Raw genomic sequence first — 27,150 nt, 5'->3', positions numbered from 1 at the left:
CCAGGGAAGGTTTTGGGGAGACCAGAGTTTATCAGGTACTCAGAATCCTGATTGGTGGCAGCGTATCAGATCTAAGCTGGTAATTAAGCTTAGAGGATTTCATGCTAGTACCTCATTTTTGGACTCTAAGGTTCAGATTGAGGAAAGTATACTATGACAGTTCTTCATTAAGATTCAGAGTAATTACTGCAGAGTCATACTGGAGAATGGGTCCAATTACTTCTAACCAAGATATAAAGAATGTGGGATTGTCTTTTAGGGCAACTGAGAATGAGAACCGAGAGGATCCTTAAAGGAAAGCCCTAGGAACCTCCAAGCTTAAAGTGGAAGCTTAGGCTGAGGTTTATGTTGTGTTATTTATTTCAAATCAACAATTTTGCCAAACTCCAAAAAGGGGTGAGTCTGGACACTAACTCAGGGTGTATGTGCTTTGTTGACAAGGGACTCAGCTTGTTCACAAATCAAATACGTAAAAATGTTGTCCATATGAAGCCAACGGTCATTTTGCTGTTGAATTCAGATGGTTGAATATCAGGTCAATAGTTAATAAACTGGTATTTTTATCCACTGTATCTTTTAACCAATGGAAGTTGAAATAAATATTTTCCCCTTTCCTTTATCAGTTCATCTTTGAAATGATCATTTTGTTTCTAATGTGCCTTCTAAAAGTAATAAATAATACTTGTAATATCCACATAACTAATTCTTAAGCACTTCATAACAAACCTCTGATTCAAGGTTAAATCAATTACCCAGAAAACGTTGCTAAGTTCTGCTGCAGTTCCCTCACAATATTAACATTGCCCTATATCTATTCCCAGTTCTGCCACTGCAGGGCACCTGAAGCAATCCATCAGTTTAGTCTACGCTTAGTGACTGTGGTTATTACAGTAATTTGTGTTATATTGATCACCACAACATTTATCCATTCCTGAAAGTTTCTGAAATATTTTATTCAGCACATGGAATGAGTGGAATCCTACAGATATAGAATTAAATTCTGTGCTGTCTTGAACCTATTTCTGTGCTTTCTCTCTTTCTTATAACCCACCGCATCTCTCTCCTGCTGTCTCTCTCTTTTCTACCTCTAGAGGGGCTTGACGTGTCTTTTTTCCCTTTCCCTCCTAGCATCTTTTCAGTTGCAAGATTTTCACTCAAAGTGTTTATTTACAACTGATACTGCACAGAGAGACTTAATGAAGTATTCAGTCTGGTCATTTTAAAGTGAGAGATTTTTGAAGCGGGATTTACACAGGATTTTATAGAGGAACACTGTGGGCTAGAATCACTTAAAGGAAGAAAAAAGGCCTTGTGCCAAAAGTTTTTACTGTATCTCCATGTATTATTAAGGCAGCAGAACATCCACCCAGTTCTGCCATCTGCCAAATGTGCATCTCAATGTGCACTTTTGGCTGAAAAATGTAGTTTACAATTAGGGCTGAAATGCTTGAAAGGCTTTGTACTATTTGAAATTAATTGTGAATGGTTAATTTACATAGTAGATTAAGGAATCAATATATCAACATCTATGTATATTGCATTGTGTTACCTTGTTAGAGTAATCTGAAAGCTCTGATATCCAGCAATATGTGATGCTAATCTGGTCAAGCTCTGTTTTCCAGATCCACCCACACCAACCAACAAGGCATTTCCCTGCGGAGTACGGATAATTCGGGATATTTTAACCAAATGGATCATTGCATCCTGCATAAAGAAACATTGTTAAAATGATGTAAAGACCAAAAAGATTGTCTGTCATCTTCATGTAGAAACTCATCAGTCAGTGACTGCTTTCATTTGGGGCCAGATCCTTACCTGGTGTCCACTCAGGGCCTAATCCAAAGCCCTATGAAATCAATAGAAAGGCTCCCATTTACTTCAACAGGGAGAAGATCTGGCCCTGAAAGAGCATCCCTATTTCATGCTCACACAAGAGCATGTCATATGCAGTGTCTGCTCTCAGGGGAGCTAAGAGGACCTGTGACTCTGAGGATAGAGGAGGGGCAGGAAGAAAGCCTACTGAGGAGAGATATTTACAACCTTTCTAAACAGCAGCTTGTCTAAATAGGAAAAGTAGAAGAGCAATGAATTTATATGCAATTAAGCATGTTATTTATGCCCTGAACAGTGACCGCAGTAAATAAAAAAAGCCTTTATGTTAATCCGATCACACTTGAATTCAGTTCAAAACCATGCACTCAGCCCCAGGGAACAGGCCCAGCCCTTGCAGTGGACATGACAAAGGACAGGATGATCAGTATGGTAAGCTGATGCAGTCAAAAACTGATCTGTAAGTCCACCACACCCAGACAGGAAGAAGTGTCTGTGAAGAAAAAGGGGACAAGGGATCTTTTAGGAGGGAGTAGCCTCAATGGGTAGTAGGGTGGGGGAAATTAGTGAAGGGATGCTCTCAGTGCATGCAACAAGCTTTTGTTTTGGAGTTTCAAGGCAGGAAGGAAAAGACTGGGAGTTGGAAAGTGACTGAATAACTCGTGTGAACTGAGGCAGCAGCAAAGCCTGGTGGCATAAACAGTATTCTATATGACTTGTTTGTAAGAGACACAGGAGTTCTTCACAGAACATAGAATTAGCAGTTTTGGTCAAACTTCAGTGACAGTCTTGGCAGGACCATATAAAATCCATGCATCATTACATAAAGAGAAATCTACAAAGGAAGGGCTGTATATTGGGGCACTTTCAGTAATAACGATGTTTACTATCAATCAGGGAAACAAATACCTTGAAAAATACTAAGTCCATATGTGTTCCTCTGATGGTTTCATTGTACTGCTGCATGAACATCTGTAATCTTTCAGCCAAGTTATCAAAGGAAGGAATAGACTCATAAATTTTAGGAGCTTCTAGTTCTACTTCATCAGGTTCATCCCCAGTGGCCTCTGGGGCATCACGCAAAAAATCCACAAAGTATAATTCCTTGTGGTCATTTCCTAGTAAGTCTTGACAACGATCCTCAGACGCAATCTACAAAACACAGTATATTACCATCATCAGTTATGTTTTTCGTAAGCCTCCTTCAAAGTGAATACTGAACATCATTCAACTTACCTTTCTCATCATATCTTCAAACCAGTCTTTGTCATTTTGGATGATGAACCTGTCTGCAATAACACGACTGCATTCATGCTGGAAGAGAGCAGCCAAAACACTGGTGTTCTGGCAGATTTCAGCAGAAACTGTAAGAATTCCTTGCCAAATACGACTGAGATCTCGTAAATTAAAGATGTAATGAAATTTAGCTGGAGTTGGTAACATCTACAAAAGAATGTTAAATCAATGTTCAAGTAACTACTTAAGAAACACTGAAATAGTTCTTTAATAATTATCACTATGGTATTAAATGAACACTGAATTTTTTCAATCAACTTCAAAATTAATTTTGCACTAAAGGCAGAAATTCATTCATGATATTTAGAACACAGTTAACATACGAAACGAAAAGAAGATTAGGATGATGATCAGCTCATAAATTACTTATGTGTGGGATATCAACTTCTCCGGAAATCTTCAAAGCCACAATAACGAGGAATGAAGTGCAGTCAGGATAACTCGGCCAACCACGGAATGAAAGGCCTCACTAAAAACAGCTGCAATTCTTGGCCCCTCACTCCTCTCCTCCCTCTTCCCCTGGTTTTGTCTCCCTCTTTTTGTTCTTTTTGAGAAATTTGTCCTGTTCACAAGCATGAGTACAAGGTAATGAAGGGAAATGGGGGGAAGAAGAGGAAGAAAATGAGGGAGGAGGAAAAGGAGCATGGAGGAAGATGAAGGGTGAGAGGAGCTCTTAAAACAAAAAACTTTAAAAGCAAAGTAGCCCCTTTCCCTCTTCTTCCAAAAGACAGTTGAGGTAATAGATATCTTTAGCCTTTTTGTTTTATATTTAGCAAATCTGGAATTCTAATAGTTCACAAATACACTATTTTTTCTCCTGGGGCACAGTTCCCTCTGTGGAGAGTAGGATAAATAGTGGGGGAAAGTATTTACAAACATTTTATCTCAATTCAGAAACATACACCCCTTATTTTGTTTGCTTCTCATGAGCGAAATTTTATTCAAATGAATGTTTACAAGAAGAAAATTTCAGGCTATTAACCAATATTATTTGAATTAGAAAATGAAATTAGATTTGTGATTCATTAAATTAATTTCGGTGAAAGTAGAGCAGTTAATAACAATTTGGTCAGACAATCAACGAGCAAAGCAAATGTCATATGACTTTGGTGATCAGTCATAGATCTCACATCCTGAACATCAAATAATTGACTGACTGCTCACTGCAAACAGATCACCGGTGATCTGTAATTCAAGATGTTGGTAAAATTTGTGTGTTGAGCAATTTTGAACAATGAACAAATGTGTAAAAATTACAATTTCTTCTTAGACAAGTCACTGACAGAAAAAAGACCTATATTTGTTGAATAAATTGTTCACTATAAAAAGTTTGACTAGCTGTTCCTCTGTGTCTCTGCTGAGGCCTATGTAATATGCACAGTTCCTCATCCCCTTTCCATACCCCTATTCTCCAGGCCTCAAGTCATGGTCACAACTCTGCTGACCAAGGAAGATTATGACAACTGGAATTGGCTTTGAATATTTGTTCAAATTCAAAAACAACTTGTGAGGCAGTTGGGTTTGTGGCCTTTTCATATTCAATATCTATGAACATTGAGCACTCAAGCTTTATTAGCATTACAACTTGAGAAAAAAAATATTTTAAATTTTAGCATTGGCCAGAAATGAATTTTAAATTACATTCTATATTGTAAATCTGCCGTTCCTACTGTGTGTGTTAGTTAAGCTCATCATCAAGGCAAGGGACAGAAACACCATCATGTGATGTAAGCAGCTAGCCAACACAGCATGGATAATGCATATTTACAGTGAATCATTTGCAAACAATCTGCAAACCAAGAATTATTTGCTGAAGAAATTCAAATAAATTTAAAAAATTCATAATCTATTTGCAGGCAATTCATGTACAGAAAAGAGGCAAAATTTGTATGATAAGTTATTCTCTGTTAATTACTTGCTCAGGTCTCCTATCATTACTTTAGCAATGCATACAAAAATACAATTTGATTACAGCTAGACAGATGGCAAGTTATGAGTATTTCTTGTGATCAGCTAAGAATTGGTAAGGCTCTATTATTTTTTGTTACTCTGTTCCCATATTCCGCACTCAGTCCCACTTGTTTATTTCTTCCCCCTGCAATTTTTCGTCATTTAGAATGAAAGCTCCCTGGAGCAGGGACTTATATTTACTAGATGTTTTTGCAGCACCTAGTACAATGGGGGCTCACCTGCATGGCTTCCAGGAGCTACCACAAATAGCATAAAATAACAAATTAATAATATCATCCTATCAGAATCATTGTCACCATCACATTTTCCAACAGACAGTGGATCCTGTGGATACTAATTATTATCAAAGCAGAAATTCCACAGGTACTGTGCTATAGTAAAAAGACATAATTCTCCTACCTTTTCATTTCATGGTGCAAGTACAGGCTTGTTAACAAAAGTCACATTTTTTTTACCTTTACTTTAGTTGCTTGCCAGACTTTTCGAGTTGTAGGTACTAATGCTGATGCCAGTTTACATACTTCTTCAGGGAAGCCTCTCTGCACGCAGAAATAGCCTTCAGCTACTGTTCTAAATATTTTGTCAATAGACAAATTGGAAGGTAGGGTGCAGTTATAAACACTAAATTGACGCTTGAGGCGCTGAGGAATGTCATTCCGACCTCCTCCAGGATGAATCATGGCAGCTACAAACTGGATGTCAACCACATTAGTGAATTCTCCTGGCTTTTCCAAATTGTAGAAACCTTTCTGCTCCATCAGCTGCCTTACAATCTCATTGGTGATCTTACAGAAACATAAAGAGAATAATCAGGTATTATTTCTTGACAGTCCATCTGAATCCTAATCTCCTACATAATAAATGAGCAGAAAAAATAAAAAAGCACAGTACTTTGCATTGAATCATGTTGTTTACAGAATATCATTCAGGAAAGCAACAAAAGAAAACAAATAAATTATTCCAAATGTTCTGGTCCAGTTTGTAACTGATTACTTGTCCAGGAATTTTCAAAACTATCTAGTAACCTCACTTGTCTTTTAGAACAGTTCTTTTAAGCACCTCAGAAATGTTTATACGGGATGGTAAGTGGGACCAGCAGCTGCAGGTGCACAGCGCTGGCTGCACAGAATTGTATATATTGTAGTCATAGCCAGGTGACCAACTGGGTTTGTCACAATGCAAGAAGGTACTGGGGCCAGGGAGAAGAAAGGTGCCTAGGAAAACTTAAGCATCTCAAGGTTAGGCATGGTGAGGTGTCACCTAGATCATGAGGTGCAGGTGGGTAGAGAATCATCAGCCTGCAGCCACATACTAGAGGCATCAGCTGGGCCAGGAAGCCCAAGAAGGGACAGAGAGAGAGAGAGACATGCATGCATACAGTAACTGGAACAGACACTTGATGAGTGAGTGGAAGTGGTTAGTTCAGCAACGGGAATGGTTAGATAGGGGCTTTGGGAAGAGAGAGAGACAGATTTGCGGGGCTGGATGGAAGGAGAGGAGGAGACATGATAGAACATGGGCTTTGGATGGGAAGGGGAAGGCTAAGGAGTAGTCCATGATGAATAACCTCTACTTCCAAAGGGAAAGGAAGCACGAAACTGAGAGGATCCTTACTTTCCAAACCAGGTCTACAAGGCTTGCAGGACCTGGCTGGGGTTCACAGAGCTACAAATTCAGAGGTACAGGCTCAGCAAGAATGCTTGCTGGCCCAGTGTATGAGTAATTAAAATGAAGACAAACTTCCAGAAAGGGCAGGTATATGAAATATTCATTTATTAATTTTTGAAAACTCATGTAAATACCTAGGCGCCTAAATACCTGTCTAAACTATCGGGTTCGAATGCAGCTAGTGATAACTGCACTTTAAAGTCTGGACTGATGCTTTTATTGCTTCCTGGATTCTCATGCTCCCTTTTCCTATCTAGATAAGCATAGCTGTTTCAGTAGAAAATAGAAACTATTGCTTTACTTCCAGTACAGCCAGTTCATAAACACCACAAGTACTACAGGTAACTGGGATGAAAGGCCTAAAAGCTACAGTGGTTATCAAATAGCTTAATGCTAATTCTGACCACTTTATTCTGACAATTTCTCATCAGTTATGAGGAAAAGTAGCATTGAGGTATTTATAATCCAATATATCACAGGGATGTGTCATCCTATGCTATTTTCTCCTCTAGTATTTAGCACTTGTGCTATGTCCAGTTCTCCATAACCATGAGTAGTAATGGTAGGAATGCTAGAATTGACAGTACTCTGATTGTCCATTGGCATTTAAGTTCTGTGTTGCCTAAATGCTGTTCAGAACATGTCTACAGATTCAGCCTATAAAACACTGTTGGCCCGTGGTACCATTGCTACAAATGGTTGGGAATTTTAGGCAAAATGCCCCATTCCTGACATGGTCTAGTATTTATTGCAAAAACACCCAGCAAGAAATATGGATTTTCAGTTCTCCTTAAAATATTTTCAAAGTCTTAAAAACACCACGGTATCAAGTTGGCTTCTCCTTTATGTACACATGAAGCATTTGCATTCACTTATTATTTAATGCTAACATTTTTTCACCTGATCACCCCATTCGTTAATCACAGGCATGTTAATATCATCAATAAATATGGTCATTTTCTTTCCAGCTGGAGGACCATAGGTCGTGCCCATTCTTTTATCTATGTAGCTTTCTATACTCCTTTGGAACATATTTGGCAGAGTGGCAGAAGAGAAGTTTAAGCGCTTTGTCAGATGAAGTTCAGGATCATATTTGCTGGTATAACCCTATAAAATAAACATACGTTTTATGTAATTCAGAACTGCAGAGCACCCACAATTCTAGGTGAAGTCAATGAGAGACACTGAAGCTCAGCCCGTCTGAAAAATCAGACATAAGGTAATTCAAATTGGGTACCCATGGACAGAAGCAACCAAAACCAATGGCAACTTTTAAGAATCCTAGACTTACTATTTAGTTTAAAATATTAACAGAAGCTTATTTAAAACAAACATTATGAGCCTATAACCTGAAATTCAAAAAAACTCTTAATCCATGTAGAGTATTAAAGTTTACAGCGTTTTAACAGATGTCTTCAATTGTTGCGACCTTTGACATAATGCAAATAAATCTTAAACTCGTTTTTTTCTGAAGGTAAAGGGGCACTTGTGTAAATGAGAAACAGGCACATCAAAGGGACTGATATTTCTCTTTTCCTGATAATGCAGAGAATCTTTGTTAAGGTCTAAAAGCGTTTTGCCTACAAAGACCTGAATTCACAGACTCATATTATCCCTGCTACTGTTGATGATAATCTTAAGCAGCCAAGGGGGTTCAACACTCTGCACTGCTTTAGGTATTTGTAACATTACCAACTGTACCAAAGGTGAAATCCACAAACCCTGAAATCAAGTGAAGTCAAGGCAGGTACATTAAGGAGGAAACTGTTTTCTGATATTTTGTTTAAAAGGATAAGTCTCTACATATGCTGCATTAAAAACCTGGGATTTTCAATTGTGTTTTTAACTGAACAGTTTTAAAAGATTCACTTGGCCTATAAGGATGAAAATACCAAACATAATTTACATTCTTACATTTATAACAGAGTTGAATGGAAATTCTCCAATTTCAGAACCTCAGAACAAAGAATATTTAGAGCTCTGCATTTACTGTTAGTCAGATTTTATAACTATCAGATCAACAGCAGAACTAGCAAGGTACTTCAGAAAGGAAAATATTTTCCATCCCCAAAAAGATATTTCAATGAACATTAGGATCTCGATTTTGCTGACTGCTCAAAACCAGAATCTCCCTTTCAGAAGTGCTGCCTTTTAAAAGCACTTTTTCTGACAAAGACACAAAAAGATGATGTTCTTCAAACATCCATAGTTGGGGTATTTGAAGAACACCACAGGCAGCTGGTGAACTGGAGCATTTCACTGCCCATCCCTCTCCTAATGATATTAATAATAGCCTGTGTACCATTACAAATGCAAGAACAATTCAAAAGAAATCCTGTCTCATTTTTTTTAGTACAAAGTATTCACATGGTGAGAATAACGATAGCTCAAATAATTAATGCTCATATATATATGGAATAAATAGTTTTGACTTAAATGGGTCTTCTGAGATCTGTTGCAGAAGTCATGTTGTTAAAAATTATTTCTGACACCTGAAGGACAGGAACTTTCAATGTCAGATTATTAACCAGATTCTGGACCTTGTTCTCCACTCTATTACAGTAGTGTAAATAAGGCCTTCTACTTTTAGAACAGTAGAACTCCCAATAGCAACTACTATAATAAAGGTTGTAAACTAGCCTTCATTATAACCATCACCATGTATTCACACACAAAACTTTTCCAAATTTTCAGTTTAACTCCTGAAATTTTCCATTTCAAAAAGGTACTCGGGGATTTTTGTTTTGTTTTTTTGTGAAAGCAGGTGCACATATTTGGCAATTCCTGAATACAAGGAATTCCTTTCTATAAGGTGCAGGTAATGAATAAAGTAAAGGAGGAGGAGGAGGACTACTTGGAGAGGCAATTTACTGTAATCTTTAATCTGAAATGAGACTGAATGGATCTTGGTGCTTTTTTAAATTATGCCTCCCTCTGTGAAGGGATATTCTTTTCTGTTTAGAATGGATGAGAGTTAAGTCACTCCTTGGAATAAAATCTCCGTATTTTTAGGGAGGGGAGTGGCAGCTGAAGGTTGGAGATTGTTAGCATCTGGCTGAATTCCAGTATGTAGGATATCAGGACCACCATCCATACCATTCCCCGTCATGCTGCTAAAATAGTTTTCTCAGCTGGTGCCAGGAACAGAAGTTGACATTATATTGGCACACATGGTGGCACCAACAGCTGAACTGAAAAGATATATTAATTGCTACTGGCATCAGTACAAACCACTTTAAGATGGATCTTAAAATTCACATTCCAGGGAAAGCAGAATAGCTAGAGGATGCATTGGTGCTTAATTTATAACTTGGGAGTAGATCTTTTCTTCTAGACTTTGGGTTCTTACGCAGTAAGTTATTAAATTTTGTACATGGATCATGAGACTAACTAGGGGCATTTTATAAATGAAAATAAAACCCAAAACATTGGGTACTTTAAGAGTAATGCTTGTAGCATCCCCACCACCTCCCCGGAGAAAAGAACAGTAAGTGGTTTTCTATTAGCCAATGAAGAGGGCAGATAAGAACTATTAGACTTGGCCTCTGAAAAATCTCCAAGTGAAGAAAGAAGTTTTTATTTCTGTCCTTTTTAGCTTCTGAAAAAAGTCTTTGCAATGTGGACAAATAATGTTAGGGTAAAGGATCAAAAGGATAGTTCATGCATATGCCACAGAGAGAGCATGGATAGAAACATAAGAAATGCTCTAGCCAGAGGCAGTATGTTAGCAAGCTCTCTAATCTAGCTTCTCGCGAGAAATCTGGAGATGGTACCTGAAAAAAAGTGACTTCCCTAACAATTATGTCATGGTCTTGTGACCATCACTAGCAAAATGATAAATAGCTATTATGTATCCTTTTCTGAACTACAATGTCTGTGTATTGGGAAAAATGTTTCAGTGGGAATTACTGTAATTTAATGTGGTGGGCATTTAATCATATTTTCCAACCTGCCCATTTCATTGTAACACATGATCAGGTCAATTATTTTTGTACCAATGCTATACTATGAAGATGGGAGGATTTTTCTTCTGTTCTATGTACCTTAACCATAACTGTTTTTGCTGTTCCCTGCTCTCCAATAAGTAGAACTGCTTTCCCCTGCTTCATGATCGTGTCCATTAGAAAATCTGTTCGGACATTGTCTACATTTGGAACTAGGATGGAGGTATATTCTGGCACTGAATCTTTAGGATAAACATATTCAGGTACCTGAAATAGAAAAAATATAAACAATAGGTTAGACATTTTCTTCAGCCTTTTTTCTTGAAAGCAGAGTGTTCACTAGCATTTAGTCAGTAGGCTGCCCTGAATGGGGTGCAAGACCGATGGAGTATTTTCACTCCCCACACCCCCATTATCCATTTTATAGACTACTTTGGTCTTTGCTGGGGGAACTTAATTATATTGTGGTGACAGGCACTGGAGAAAGCTAAGACAGGATTTTTTTCCCGTTTTACTCCCAAACTATTTCCATTGTTTGTTCCCAATCTCTGACTCAAAATATTTGTGACAGGAGAAAAATTCCTTCAGAAAAGAATATTATGGTAATTTATTAGGCATAATTTTCCAAACTAAATTACAAGTTTTAATGAGAGAAAAACAATGTTTTTCTTGTCTAATATATTTTTCACGCTTACTCAAAAGAAAGAACTAGTATATTATGGCATACAAACCCTCTTCGACCAGTGTTCCCACTGACCACAATCACTAATACCAAACTCAAACATGGTTTCTTCTCCGTTCACAGCTGGAAGTTCCAGCGTTGCAGAATGATTCCGTAAGAACAGTTCCATTTTCACTCTGTCATCCAATTCCAGAAGAGCTCCTACTGACCACATTATAGCAAAAACAAACAAGCGAGCTAAATGCTCTTGGCTGGGCTGCTTCTCATTTCTGTCTGCCAATAAACCCTGTAAAAAAGACACAATATGTAACTATTGCCTGCTCTGAACAATATCCAGGCACAAATAACAAAACAAGAGACAGATAACCTGATGTCGTATCTACCTGTAGGAGGTCAATAGCTTGTTTGATGGACATGCATTCTAAAACTGGCATTTTCGGTGTCACAGCAGTGAAAACAAAATCAATCAAATCCTGCGAAGAAAAACATTAAGATCATCTGAGTATAAAGAAAGCCATTTAAAAAACTAATAAATCAGTGCCATGATTTATTTTTAATACAAGCGTTCAATCGCTTTATTCTGTGACTTAAATACATTTCACTTCAGTTTCTGTGAGTACGAATATTCAGATTAAAAACATGAAGTCACTATTAGCAAACATCCTAAATAGGTAGCTTTGATGTATCACAGTCAGTGAAATTATTCATAATGGCTACATAAAGCAACTTTCAAAAGGAGCAATTCAGAAAGTCTTCTTGAGTTACATTGGGGATCTGCCATATATCTTCTGCACATTTATTGTTCCCATTTTTTTGGTTGGAAGACAGCAACACAAAGCTTGCCATAACAATACATACATTAGACCATCTCCTTACTTTCTAGAGTAGGATTCTTCTCTCACTCATGCTGGTTTTTCACTAGTGTAACTGTAATGAGGTCCTTCGTTTAAACTGACGTGAGAGGAGAATCAGTGCTATAGTTTCTAATGCACTTCAAATAAATTTCTATTACTATATTTTTAAATGCTTTCAATACATTGGAAGAAAGTAGGTTGCAAGCTCCAGGAAGACAGTTTAAATCAGTTTATCATTTATTTGGATATTTTGTTTAGACATAAGAGGAACTGGAGAAATAATAAGAGGAAATGATAACAAGTATATAGAAATATTAATGGTATTGAGAAGTTAGATCAGGAACTTTTGTTTTCCCTGTCTCAGAACACAAGAACAAGGAGACATTCAATGAAATTAAAAGGTGGCAAGTTCACTGATAAAACGAAATATTTTTTCTCAAGATGTGTAGTCTGTGGAACTCACTGCCACAAGAATTTAGCTTGCTTAAAAAAGGGCTTGGACATTTATATTAACAAAAATAGCCAGAGTCATAATAATGTTAATGTTAACAAAAATTTTGGACGGGAGATTAAACTTCATGCTCCAAGGCTAATGCTAGTCTTCAACTGTCAGAGATCAGGATGAGATCTAATGTGGAGACCAAATCATCTCACATCTGTCTATTGCAGTGCTTTTACAAATTCCTTTGAAGCATCTGTTTCTAGCCACTGCAGAGACAGGACGCTGGACTGGATGAACCTTAGGTCTGATCCAGGATGACAATTGCTCTGTATCTATTGTGCAAGAAAACGATGAAGCTCAAGTTGCCTACATCAAAGCAACAACAGATTTTACAGCTTTATATTCTGTGACAAAAAGGACCAATGCTACTAACTGAGCATCCTCTTTGTGGGATTCCTCTAATTACTTCAATTTCGAGAAACTCCCCCAGATGCTTACCTCTTCCAAAAAAGCAACTCTATCAGTTATAGGAGGCTGTATCACTCAGAGAGAGGAAATGTGCATGTAGAGCTTAGTGTTAGGATTTCAGATATGGACAGTAAAGTTTAGTATTTTGAAAACACTTCTGAGGGTCACAGTAACCTGACTGAAAAAATTCCTATGGAAAAAAGAGACCTCAAAGATAGTTTTAATTCTACTGAAAATAGGTTTTTGTGAGTTTATTCTTCTCTTTTCTTTTGGCCTTTATATTACATTTTATATAGAAAGCTGAACTTCTGTAATTGTGTATATTTTATAAATGAGTAAATAGATACATTTTCCCCAACATTTCATACTGATACGTAATCTTCTTCACTTCCGGTCCTAAACTGTTGTCCACTATTGTTGTTTGCTATTAAATAACTGCTACAATTCCACACCACATGTGTTCAGTAGTGGGTGAAGTGGTTCTTGTATATCTTAGAGTTTTGGGATCCGTTGATAATGAAAATACATTTAAAATATTGGTATTATTTCTGGTCTTCTAACAGAATGTTATCATGATAAGAATTATAACAATATTCACTTTGGCAGTCCCATTACATTATGGCTTAGTACAAATTGCCAGACAAAATAATATGGCAACTCTCGTTCACATTTCTGATTATGAACTCACCCTGAGATTTCATTCATGCATAATATTTACCTTATACACTGATCTTTAATGCTTTATAATCACAGAAATGACTGTTTCTTGTAAACCAACTGTAAATACTGCATTTGATTGCTCACCTAATTTGGAGCCAAATTTAGTTTAATTCACATCAATTTAAGCGGTTTTGTACAAGTGGTAAGTGAAGACAGATTCTGTCCCTGGTGAGTATATTTCCCTTCTGTAGCATTATCCACACTGTTCTTCTACATGTTACCTATTTATAAGTTATTTATATCTGTGTTTTTATTGATATTGGGTCTAATGTGAGTAATCCTGTATTCGAAGCTTGAAAACTGCTGTTAGTGCACTTTATTTTACGAAGTTCTCTTGTACAGTTTACTTATCCAATTTTTTATATACTGAAAAAAGTAATATGAGAAAAAGGAATCATCTGTATATGGAATCAGTATTATCACCATCTGTAAAATCAGTGTTATTGCCCACATTATCTCAGAAGCAAAGATAGCTCATTAAAAGTGAAAGAAGAACTGACAGTCTGAGAGCTTTGGTTTACATTTGGATAGTTCCAAATATAGCCTTCAGCAGGGAACAAACTTTATATTTCACTGCTTTTCCATCTCTCAGGCTAATAAAATACACTTTTTTTCTGAAAAATGTCGCTATTATGCTTTCAGAACAAGGTATAGCATAAAATATAAAAGACAATCATGGGAAGGAAGCAGTAAATTGACCCAAATATACATTATTTTGGAAGCATATTTTTAAAATTCATTATAAGAATTACCTTTCTTACCGCTACAGGAAATATTAAGTCTGATCATTACTTTTTGGAGGTTACGGCAAAATGAATGTAATGCCAGAAGTGGGTTTCAATGTACATGGGAAGGAACTAAGATGAAACGTTTCTATGAGAGGTCATTTCTTAACATTCTAGCTATTGTAACAGTATATTAGTCATTGCTTTTGTCATATTTACAAACACATTTTTACAAGGACAGTTCAAAAGGCCAGCACAAGAAAAACCTCTCTTGTAGAATCCAACAAAAATGAAAAAGGTGGGGAAAAAAACAACTATGGAAGCTGAGATAAATGAACAGGGAGAACTCGCAAAAGAGACAGCTAGTGAGAAAGGAAAAGAAAGATCAGTTTCAGTTGTGCTAATACAAGGTGCCAACTAAAAAAATGAAAAGAAAATTGCAAAGGCAAAAATAATACACAGCATTAACTTTCAATAGTAATGTTTTATGAAGAAAAATTAAGCTTTGGTTGCATCAGAGATGGTCTATTACATGTAAGTCTATTATACGTCCACCATTGTGTAGGACTGTCCCTGGTGATTAATGAAAACTCTGTCAATTTCCAGCCTTTGCCTCATTCATGAATATCTTGTAGAAGGTTACACAGCATTTTGTACATGTAGTATGGAAGGATAAAACATTCTGGATTTTCCCTCTGGTCTTTTTGGATTCAGCATGATTTAGCCTAATAATTTAATAAAGAGACGCTATGTCAAAAATACAAAGACAATGAGGAGTCTGATGGCACCTTAAAGACTAACAGATTTATTTGGGCGTAAGCTCTCGTGGGTAAAAAACCCACTTCAGATGCAAGAAGTGTTTTTTTTTACCCATGAAAGCTTATGCCCAAATAAATCTTTTAGTCTTTAAGGTGTCACAGGACTCCTCGTTGTTTTTGTGGATACAGACTAACATGGCTACCCCCTGATACTTGACACTATGTCAAAAATATCATGCACACAAGTCTTAACTTAAAAGTGCATGGTCTTACAGAATCTAGACTTCATGGATCAAATACACCCCTGCTGTAACTGAAGTTAACAGAGCTTCAATAAGGATGACTTTGGCCTGATTTTTTTCTTGTTTAAATATATCAGAAACAAAAAAGCCCATTTAGAACCTTCTGAGCACTCCAGTGATAATTAAAATATCAAAAACCATGTTACTCACCAAGCAGCATAAATTAATTCTGCCAGCCAGCAGCATAAAATAATCAAATGGAGATAACAATTTATCTCCAAACAGCCAACAGATTAAAAAAATAAAAACAAAGGAAAAGCCCTCCCGCCACTCAAATTAGTGGCCATATTATCCACCTAATATTGTTTCATTTAGATTATGTTAGCTATTGTTATAGGCCCTTTCTTTGTCCGCATTATGCTTTGTGATTATCCTTTATGTCAGTTCTTTATTTTATTAAATAAATAAATGGGATAAACAACTTAAGTAGAATGTAGGAAAAATAATGCTAAATAAGCAGATTGGAATTCATTTTTCTTTGTAGCAAGTACTGGCCATAATACCTGAAATACACTGTTAAAGCTGTTCCATAGGACATCAGAGTGAGTAGCAGGCAAAGTTTGCAGCCACGCCTTTAAAATGGGCCTCCAATCTAACACGGAGGAACTCATGAAGACCATCCCATTACGAGATACTGTTGCTGGGGAAGCATTGTCAATGTTATGGGGCTCAAAAACAATCTTGCAGTTTGGGGACATTGGAATACGATCTCCATTAGCCAAAGTAAGGGTCTTGTTATCATCTAGAACGGAGTTCAGATTTTCAATCCATATCGCATCCACAGGACCATCCAAAACTATCCATATGTGTTCTCCCTAAAATATACATGTACAAGTGTAAATACTATGATCAAAAATATAGTTTTTTGAACACATACGAGAATACATTACTTTATATAAACATTGACTTGTAAATTATCTGATGTGGTGCTGAATGCTTTATTATTAATCATAATACTTCCTTTTTTTCCTTATTTACCCAGTGATTTGAAATTTCACTTCATTACTGTGTGTCATACCAAAGATTTTTTGATCAAAGTGACAAAAAGTTAATTTCAGTTGTTATATACAGAGATATGTTGCTTTCCTGTGACAGCCATATGACCTGATCCTTTTCCCAAAGAAGCAGATGAAAACAATTTCCATTAACTTTAGTGAGAACAGGAGCAGACCTACCATCTCTTAACAGAGGATACCTAATTCTTTCATATCAAGCTTTCACATTTTCCAAGGCCTAAATAAAACACAATGCAAACTTCATAACATATGTGGCTCTGTGGCAGCACTGTCTGCAGGTCTGAGCAGAGAGAGGAGAAATCAGTATGCAACATTTTTCAACTGAGGCTATAACTATATTGCTCCAGTATAATTACTGATCTGGAGTGGCGTGGACATAAAACGTGGGAGAGACAAGTTCCCCCTCTTTGTCTCTATGTTAAACCACTGAAAGTCTTTGCATTGGGAGTTGAAAAGAATGGAAGGACTAAAGGTTTACAGAAGATGAAAGAGGAAATAAAACCCTACAGAGCTCAGTGATCCAGCCCCAGAAGCTCAAGTCTGTGCTTGAGGAGGTGAGTGATCTCTGGCATGTACTTCAGAGTAACCCTGTATACATTCCTAAATGCTCAGGGCTTGTCTTCATTACCATGGATATTGCAGTGGATGTCGATTCAGTGGGTCTAGTGAAGACCCACTAAATCGATGGCAGAGTACTTTCTGGTCAACTCTAGTACTCCACCTCCCCGAGAAGATTAAGGTAAGTTGACCAGAGAGCATCTCCCATCTACGCAGCACAGTGAAGATACCAGGGTATGTCAACCTAAGCTACATTGACTCCAGCTACATTATTCATGTAGCTGGAGTAGCGTAACTTAGGTCAACTTACCCCAGTAGTGAAGCAAGCCCTCTGACACAAACAATAACTAAAATATTATATTTTCAAATTTGATTTGATTTGATCAAAAAAGACCCTTCACATAAATGAAGCATTGAAAGGGATGTGTTGCTTTGTAATAATACCTTACAGAAACAGTATTAAATGCTATTATCAGCTGTCAGAACACAATATCCAGTTACCTTCTTTGCTTTTAAAGTTTTTCTCCATAAAGTAGAGAAAATGCCATCTGTCCAATCATTTGTAGCAACATCGAGAGTACCAAACATCTGGGAAGCTGTAATTGCCTTTGGGTTCATCCTCATCTCTTTATGAGGAGTGCCACAGTCTGTCATTGCTTTCATCAAGATATTAATGCATTTTGTCTTCCCTGCACCAGTCGGACCCAGAGTCATCATACCTTACAAAGACACAGACTTCTTTTAAAATAAAATGCCGAAATGTCAGACCCCAATTTAATGATGCATTGCATCAGAATCTTGCTTTTTTTTTTAATCAAAACTAAATTTAAAAAAGATGTTTTTCATTCCACTTTCTTAATGTTGACTGAAATGAATTTTTTAAAATGTTTTATTAAAGGCTTTCATAAATGCCTGATTTATTCTGCTAGGCAAGCCAATGTGGCTCTCTATCCTCCCTTAGGCAGTTCTGTTCCTTCTTCTAACTGGAAAACACAGCTGCCTTTTGATGTTCATATGTGGTGACACTCAATTGACTGGTGGTAAACAAAAACAATCATTTTTAAATATCTTTTACAAGAAAGAGTTGTTCCAAGCGATATACAAAACCGAGCATTTCTTCCTGGAGTACAAGGAACAAAAACATACACTTGCATAAACTATGAAGACATTTTTGATATATTTTCCTTAGTAACAGACAAACTTGTTACTTCATCAGTTTATACTCATGTTGCCAACTGAGTTCTTAAACAATACATTAAAATTAGACTATAGTTGATCCTACTCGGTTACTTTATATTAAATCAATAAAGCTATGCGCCAAGAAACAATGACATAGTTTGAAAGCAGATGGGACATTCAGGCTGAGATTTTCAAAGCCACCTAGAGATTTGGACGCCCACTTCCTATTAATTGCAATGGAAATTGAGCATCAAAATGCCATAGTAACAGGGGGTAACCGCGTTAGTCTGTATTCACAAAAACAACAAGGAATCTGGTGGCACCTTAAAGACTAACAGATTTATTTGGGCATAAGCTTTCGGAGGTATAAAACCTCACTTCTTCAGATGCATGGAGTGAAAGTTACAGATGCATGCATTATATAATGACAAGAGACGGGAGTACCTCAAAAGTGGAGAACCAGTGTTGACAGGGCCAATTCAATCAGAGTGGATGTAGTCCACTCCCAATAATAGATGAGTAGGTGTCAATTCCAGGAGAGGCAAAGCTGCTTTTGCAATGATCCAGCCACTCCCAGTCCCTATTCAAGCCCAAATTAATGGTGTTAAATTTGTAAATGAATTTTAGTTCTGCTGTTTCTCTTCGAAGTTTGTTTCTGAAGGTTTTTTTTCAAGAAGAGTTACTTTAAATCTGTTATAGAATGCCCAGGGAGGTTGAAATGTTCACATACTGGCTTTTGTATGTTACCAAAATCCCATAGGTGACTTTTAAAATCTCGGATGCAAAGTTATGGAGCAATTTAGTAGCACAGACCTTTTGACCAACATTATGGACCCAAGCATGCGTAATGCAGAGCGACTGTGACTCCCTCTAAAAGGAATAGGCGTTATATGTGTTCAATATCTCATAGAAGGCGCTCAGAACTGAGCAGGATCCAGCCCTATATTAGGAACATAAGATCTGAGCCCAAACCATTGCAGCTAGAGAGAGACTCTCCGCTGACTCCAATGAGCTTTGGACCAGGCCCACAGAGCAGAGCATGCCTTTAGGATCTGCGCACAGAGGAGCTCTAAACATGCACACATCTCCCTCTCTCCCTGTAAAAGAGAACAATTACCTCTACAGCACTCTTACCACTTCTCTCTGGGGCCCCTGGAGAGCTCTCATAGATCTGAAGTTCCATGGGTGGTGAGGGAATCGGGAGGAGTTGGAGCTAAGGGAATGTACCTGTCTCCCCTCCACTTTATAAAATTAGCAGTGGGAAATTAATACAGGTAAAGATGATGTTAACTTTCCAGTGGTGCCTCTCTGCCTCGGCAACTGCCTAAAAAGAGTGTTACTAGGCCAAACATCTGCAAGGGACTCTCTGGCAGCAGATCTCACAGCTTCCTTTGGAGCTGCACTGCCAGGCAGCTGGGCCAGAGTTTCAGGGGCTCAGACTCAATATGGAGGCACTGAACAGCAGGCCCTCTGCCCTCCATGGATCCTGAGGATCTGTGTGGATCTCAGGGGAATTATGATGTTTGTGGGTGAATGTCCAGTTTCTTGCAGTTGGACACAAATCCCACATTCCAAGAGTAAAATTCAAAGGCAATTCCACAAGGGGAACCTTGAGGGTTCCCTGGCCCTCACATTGGTATTGCCCCAAGAGGGTATTATATGGGCCCCAGAATTTCATTCTGCATTAGACCAATGAATTAAGAAGAAACATTATTAGCCACAACATTATTCAGCTCTTTCATTTAACCAGCCATAATATGTGAACTGACTTTCTGAGACAGTGAAGACCACAGATTTAAATATGCTTTGTGAAGAAATATCTCTTCTTATTTGTTCTAAATGCACCAAGGTATTAGTTTAAGATAGTGATCCCTGATTCATGTACTATGAGAAAGCATAAAAAGGATCATCCTTCACAAATCCTTTCATAAATCTTGACAAATTTAATCAGATTCTCTTTATCTCTTTTCCTTTCCAGGCTAATTCTGGTGTTTGCAATCTCCCATCATTTGTAAATCTGGCTGTACCACTGTCTTTGTTACCCTTCTATGGACTGGGTCAATTTCTATTCTATCTTTCTTCAACTGAAGTGACCAACATTGAACAGAGAAGTCCTAATGGTGTTTGGAAGTGCAACAGGCATGTGGTAGTACCCATTACAGTTAAGGATTCAAGACGGTTTCACTTGCAACCTCTTCACTTTTACATGCTCATAACTATAGGAAACATTTACCTTTTGAGCTGAAAAGAGCTCTAATTAGAATCTGCCCGAATTTGACTTTTTTCAGAATACTGAGCAAAATCAGCTATTTCTGAGTTTGGCGAGAAGGGGAGGAAATAAAATACATTTTACTCTGCATTCTAACTTCCCCCTTAGAAACTTCAGTTCCTCTCAAGGCCACACACCGATTTCTCATAAAAAGACTACAGCTAAATTGTCAATATTATGAGGACAAGGTGGGCTCTTTGTTTATGATAAAAATTATTCTTAACGATTTTCTCATAAAAATATCTATATGAGGCTTTAAAAACGACATCTGTTTAGTTTCAAAATACATTATTAATGAAAAAAATCTATAACTTGTAGAAAAGAAATATAAAAGCCTTTACTGCTATAATGGAGTATGAAACCCTCATTTGGCATACTAACCATGTCGGACTCGCTGAGTTTCATACAGTTGAATAAGCTTAAGAATCCACGGAGGATGATGAATAAGCCCAGCTTTCTCCGTCTCTTTCTGAATGGCCGACTCTAGTTCAGGATACCCGACCTTATCAAAAGTAATTCCAGGGAACAGGTCGTTAATCAGACTCATAAATAAAGGTTCATCTTCATCTACCTGTCAATTAAAAGGTAGGAAAAAAACCCAATTATTTATTCTTTGAAATTAATTATTATTATAATGACAAACAATCTGCAAGAATATGTTATTTAAAAGACAGTAGTAAAATAGATATCTTTTCTAAAACAAACGTGAAAATTATGAGTGGATGTATGTTATTAAAATGACTCAAGCAACTTAACCATAGATAGGAATTTCTAAATTAAATATTCACTCAAAATTTATGTAAATGTTTAAATTTTAGTACAATTCTTGTAAATCTCTCCAACTATTTGCCATTTAGACAAACAGGCTAGATTTCTCCTTACTACTTCTCTTGAAGTCTAATTTTTTTCCTCTATAAATCATTATAATCTAGACTGTGGTTTAAAAATGTGCATGAATTAGCTAAATAAACAGTTAATTGTGAATCAGGTGTTTGTGTACTTTCGCAGAGGTTACACACACTATAATCTTCTAGCTACAGCAAAATGGAAAAAACGAAGAATTGTTTGGATAGAAGATGGTAGTGGTAGAAGAGAATAGAATAGGTAAGTATTCCTTAGCTACTTCAAAACAGCCCACTCACTATGTGTCATTCTGGTTACTATAATGTTTGAAAAGGCAGATTGCCAAGAAATAGTGTAAATTGAATTTTTGGATTAATAGGGATCTAAAATGATAGATGAAATGTTAATTCAATGTGCTCTTTTTCCCTCTCTCTTTTGTTTGTTCTCCTTTCCATTCCATATAAAAGTAATTTGAAAATCAGGCTAAATTTTCCTCTAAGATCGTATAGGATTTCTTATTATTTCTTCGTTTGAAGTCTCTCATTCAGGGAGGCGGGGAGGAAGAGTTGTCTTCTCTTCACAAAAAGAAAAAAATTGGTTCAGAGCACCATCGCTTTGATATGCCAGACATTAAAAGAGAAGTAGTATCATTGCAAAAGGATGTAACCAACTGCTGAGAAAATACACTTTATTTCATACTAATATATAATAAATATATTTTAAAAAAGCATTTTGTGAAGGTAATACGATACCAGCTTGGAGAGGTTCATGTCCCGTAGAACTCTCATCACTACTGTTTTCTCTGGCTCATTGGGATCGGCTCTTTTTACTGCTCCAAGAGTTCTTAAGACAGATAAAATATTTCTTAATCCAAAGTCATAGTGAACCTTAAAACACAGCATGAACACAATTAGTACTGTAGAAGTTAAGCACTTTAAAATTATGACAAAGGCTGAAAACTAAATGAATTTAAGAAGTAGCCTATCAATAAAGTTTCCCAGTTCTCCCAAAAAGAGTAAAGGTTTTGCTGGTGTCAGAGTCTATAGATAATTTTTATTGTTGTATCTCCAATTATAACAAACACAATTACATTTACATAACTTTGAAGTTGTAACACAAACCCACAGCAAATACATTATCAAAGTTCTATTCTTAACACTCTGTGTGATGCCCAGGATTTGACACACATATGGCACTCTAAGTAAAATCACCCATGTACTGCTTAGAGCCTTCTACAATAGGTAGATGCTACCAAACAGATTCAGGACTGAGTGTCCTGATTTTTTATTGCCTCATTTTGGGACTGACACACATACAAAAGTATTTGCAAACTTCTCAGCTGTGCAAGTAGCTGAACGCTGTGGTTCCTGCCTTGTTGTAGAATGAATGTCAAAGGAAAACAATGGCCTGCCAATGAAAGCCTCCTCTCTTCCTTAAAAGATTCAGCCCTGCAGCGACAAACTGTTGCGATGCTGAAGGGTTGAGAGCTCATGCAAATCACTCACTTCCTCCTTCGATTCACAATTCTGGGTAAATCATGTGCTTTAAACTGCTGTGAAGCAAGTTGGAGTTACTTTAGTGATAGGCTGGAATAACTATCCTACATACTAGTTTACGGCAAAACAGAGATGCTCCCACAAGCTGCCAAATATTCTTGGCTCTCTATGGCAAACATGCCTTACCCAATCTTCTATCAAGTGTGCTGCCACTCCTTTGCTCTGCAATGAAGTACTACAGCAAAACCAACACTGAAGTTACAAATGCTCACCCCGGCTGGCCTTACCATGAGGAGAACTGAGGCGGCCGCCTCAGGTGCCAGACTGTTGTGGGGGAGGGCACCACTAGGACCCAGACTGTAGAAAATTGTGTCTGCTGCTGGCACATATGTATTCTCTCTTCTCTAGATGCACAGAGATGGTGGAGTGCAGTGCTGGAGGAAGGAGGGCACAAGAGACACAACACGCAGGCAGAAGAAAAGGTGATCGGGAATAACAGAAAGCACCAGGAGCTGAAGGGAGAGAGAGGAGCCTCTTATGTACCTCTCTAGCACCCCCAGGAGCTTGGTCTGATTAACATCAGCTTCTCAGGGTGCTTCCTGTTTCCCGCTGCTTCCCTGAACGCACTTGAGGAGAACAGGCAGTCAACTGAAGTAATAGGAACCAGTTAGGCCCTTAAGACACTGATATCTTCCCTCACTCAGGCCCTGCTACCTGCCTGTTTATTTGTCCCCTTCAATTGAGTGTTGAGAGCCACTGTAGGTAGCACAGAACAGCAGTCATGAGTGAAAGAAGAAAATTCCCCTCTGGAGCAGCATTCAGAAAAAGAAAGCAAGCAAAGGAAGCTTTTCTATCTAAGCAGGAAGGAGCTCTCCTGAGATATATAGACACAAATGTTCACAGTGAGCCTTCTGGCCCCAATGAGGATGTGACTGGTGAGGAGACGCCTGATCTTCCAGTTAGTCAGAGTGCAGGTGACCTGGCAGCTACTGCAGCATCTCAAATGGATGTAACTATGTTGCACATTCCTGAAGAAAAGTGTAGATCAGAGAAGAGTGCGGTGGTGGCGCAAGAAACAGCTGCTGCTGAGTTTAGTTCCTTAAGTCTAGATGATCCAGGACTGTCGATCCACTTGAGCAGTAGCCTGAGGGACTTCTTTGCACTGCCTGGGCCACAGCAAGTGAAAAACTTCATGATCCCCAAAGACAATGAAAACAGAAGTTTCCATCCAACACATTACTGGCATGAAATCCCCACTGGTGAAAAAGTGGAGAGGCCATGGCTTATGGACTCAAAAACCCAGAATGCTGCATACTGTTTTTGTTGCAAACTCTTCCAGTCTAATGTTCCAGCCACACTGGGTTCTACAGTAATAAAGGACTGGAAAAATCTGGCTAGAAATCTAGCATGTCATGAGAAGGCAGCAAATCACCAGAGAGCGTTCCATAGGTGGAAAGAGCTTGAGATGAGACTAAGGTTAAAGGCCACCATAGATCAGCATCAAGAGAAGATTGCATCAGAATCTCTTTACTGGCAAAATGTTCTGAAAAGGCTCATTGCCATTGTGAGAATGCTTGCTACCCAAAAAGTAGCACTGCGTGGCACTTCGGATCAGCTGTATGTGCCAAACAATGGAAACTTCCTTAAAAATGTGGAGCTGATGGCTGAATTTGATACTGTACTCCAGGAGCATCTAAGAAGAGTCACCACCCAAACTGATTTATATGTATTTGACCCAGGTTTGTCAGGCCTAGCAAATGGTTATTTGGTTAGTGGTTGTAGTGTTACAGAAAAGATCACACTGACATAAGACTTATCCATTGATAGGCAGAGCTGATGGTCTGCTAAGAAAGACTGCAAAGAGGCACATAAGATGCTGCTGATAGAAGTGTGGTGCTTGGCTAGAATGGGTACTTTTGAATCTAAGTTCTGTCCATCCTGAAGGTAGTTCATTATGGCAGATATTCCCGTGCCTTCACCCTTCTTTGTGCACAAATCAGAATCAAGAATTGTAGCATTCAAAAACCAGTCGGAGAATACTTCATCCTCTCTGGTCACTCAATTACAGACCTCAAAGTTGCAATACTCCAACAAAAAAACTTCAAAAACAGACTCCAATGAGAAATTGCAGAATTGGAATTAATTTGAAAACTGGACACCATTAAATTAGGCTTGAATAAAGACTAGGAGTGGATGGGTTATTACACAAAGTAAAAACTATTTTGCCATGCTAATTATTCCCCTACTGTTACTCACACCTTCTTGTCAACTGTCGGAAATGGGCCATCCTGATTATCGCTACAAAAGTTTTTTTGTTTCCTGCTGATAATAGCCCACCTTAATTGATTGCTCTCATCATAACTGGTATGGCAACATCCATTGTTTCATGTTCTCTGTGTACATATATCTTCCTATTGTATTTTCCACTGCAGACATCCGATGAAGTGGGTTTTAGCCCATGAAAGCTTACGCCCAAATAAATATTTGTTAGTCTCTAAGGAGCCACAAGTACTCCTCATTCTTTTTGCTGATACAGACTAACACAGCTACCACTCTGAAAGAAAAATAATGTTATGCTGAGGTTTGGCCAAAACCTTGTTGACTCTGCCCTTCATTCAGGATAAATGTAGAAAGAAACTGAACTCCTCTATGGAAAAGATAGCTGAAGCAACAGGAATCTCCACCCAAAACACAAGCCACATGCAAGACTGAGAGGAGTTCAGCCATGCATCCCAAGTCATTTCCAGGGGCTCTGATGATAATGCAAGAGCAGGGGAATGACTGGATTGCAGCTGTGTATCTGTGTGCACACGAGAGAAACACCACAGAAACAAAGAGAAGGCAGCAGAAACCCATGGACAGATATAGAAAAAATGAAAAGTGAGCTTTTGGGTAAAGTGCTGAATGGACAGAGGCATGGATCAGTGAGCAAAGAAACTGACTCCTGCTATTTGATTCCCTACTTTATTCAGGAAACAGGCCTTTGTACATTCTTTGTAAATAAACAGGATTGCATCAAAGAAATACCTCACTCCCCGTCATCAGTTTCTCTTCCTAAGAATGGCCCTACTGGGTCAGACCAAAGGTCCATCTAGCCCAGTATCCCATCTTCAAACAGTGGCCAGTGCCAGGTGCCCCAGAGGGAATGAACAGAACAGGTAATCATCAAGAGATCCATCCTCTGTCGCTCATTCCCAGTTTCTGGCAAACAGGATAGGGACACCATTCCTGTCTATCCTGGCTAATAGCCATTGATGGACCTATCCTCCATGAATTTATCTAGTTCTTTTTTGAACTCTGTTATGGTCTTGGCCTTCACAACATCCTCTGGCAAGGAGTTCCACAGGTTCCTAAAGGAAACAACCTGCAAAACCTCAAATTTTGCTAACCACTCAGGTGTAAAGGGATAAGAATAATTTTCTCCACACCTTTACAAACGTTTCTTAAGTAGATGGTCTTCTAGAGGTGACCATGGTCTCTATAGCCCTTGAGGGAAAGGTTTTTCCTTTCAGTTTCTAGTGCCTCGGTTTGAATTGTCCTCGGCTGGTGGGGAAGTGCACTGATGAACCTTGGCTGATAGGTCCTGTTGCAGGGGCAGATTGTTTGGATGGGTCCCCAGCAGAGATGCCACGTTGGAGTTCCACAGTCTTCAAGGGTTTGGGGATTACTGTAAGTACCAAATATTATGCCCTAATTTTTAAAAATTATTTTTGTTTTTTTTTGTGTTAAAGGATGTGGTAGTAAGGCTGCCTTTGGCTATCTGTGAGTCAGAGCTGCTGTTTCACTGGAGCTTGGGTCTGCATCTTATGAAGTGCCTGAGGGATTTTGTATTTTTACTCATGGTAAACAGGCTCTCATGTGGATTTTGCTAGAGGCAAAGTTTGTGAATACATCATTCAATCTCTGCTATCTCCACCAATATTCTGCTGATACAGTCTGCCTTTTAGTTGCTAAGTTTCTTTGATGCATGTTGCCTTTATTGAAACTAGGCATTGTTCTGCCCACTATTGTGATTGATGCATGATTTATTCTTCCCCATTGGCTGTGTGGATACCATTGTTGTGCTGTCTGATTGGATAAGAACATTCTCCCACAGTTTTGACTATACCAGTAATGGATAGTGTTGTTG

General features: G+C 38.1%; 1 protein-coding gene across 2 annotated transcripts in view; it reads right to left on the bottom strand.

The window, feature by feature from the left end:
• LOC116821627 (dynein axonemal heavy chain 5-like) overlaps positions 1–27,150 on the bottom strand; it is a 295,723-nt gene that overhangs the window by 130,756 nt on the left and 137,817 nt on the right. For both annotated transcript variants that reach the window (XM_075062654.1, XM_075062655.1), the window contains 12 exons: positions 22,278–22,412; positions 21,064–21,253; positions 17,736–17,953; positions 16,164–16,475; positions 11,775–11,864; positions 11,441–11,677; positions 10,809–10,976; positions 7,666–7,872; positions 5,553–5,882; positions 3,067–3,273; positions 2,740–2,982; positions 1,550–1,704 (listed from right to left, as the gene is read on the bottom strand). In XM_075062654.1, the coding sequence (XP_074918755.1) occupies positions 1,550–1,704; positions 2,740–2,982; positions 3,067–3,273; positions 5,553–5,882; positions 7,666–7,872; positions 10,809–10,976; positions 11,441–11,677; positions 11,775–11,864; positions 16,164–16,475; positions 17,736–17,953; positions 21,064–21,253; positions 22,278–22,412 (2,492 nt within the window). The remainder of the gene's footprint in view (positions 1–1,549; positions 1,705–2,739; positions 2,983–3,066; positions 3,274–5,552; positions 5,883–7,665; positions 7,873–10,808; positions 10,977–11,440; positions 11,678–11,774; positions 11,865–16,163; positions 16,476–17,735; positions 17,954–21,063; positions 21,254–22,277; positions 22,413–27,150) is intronic.

Source organism: Chelonoidis abingdonii, chromosome 2, assembly GCF_003597395.2.
Source record: "Chelonoidis abingdonii isolate Lonesome George chromosome 2, CheloAbing_2.0, whole genome shotgun sequence".
Classification (NCBI taxonomy): Eukaryota; Metazoa; Chordata; order Testudines; family Testudinidae; genus Chelonoidis; species Chelonoidis abingdonii.
This window is presented reverse-complemented; position numbering and strand designations above follow the sequence as displayed.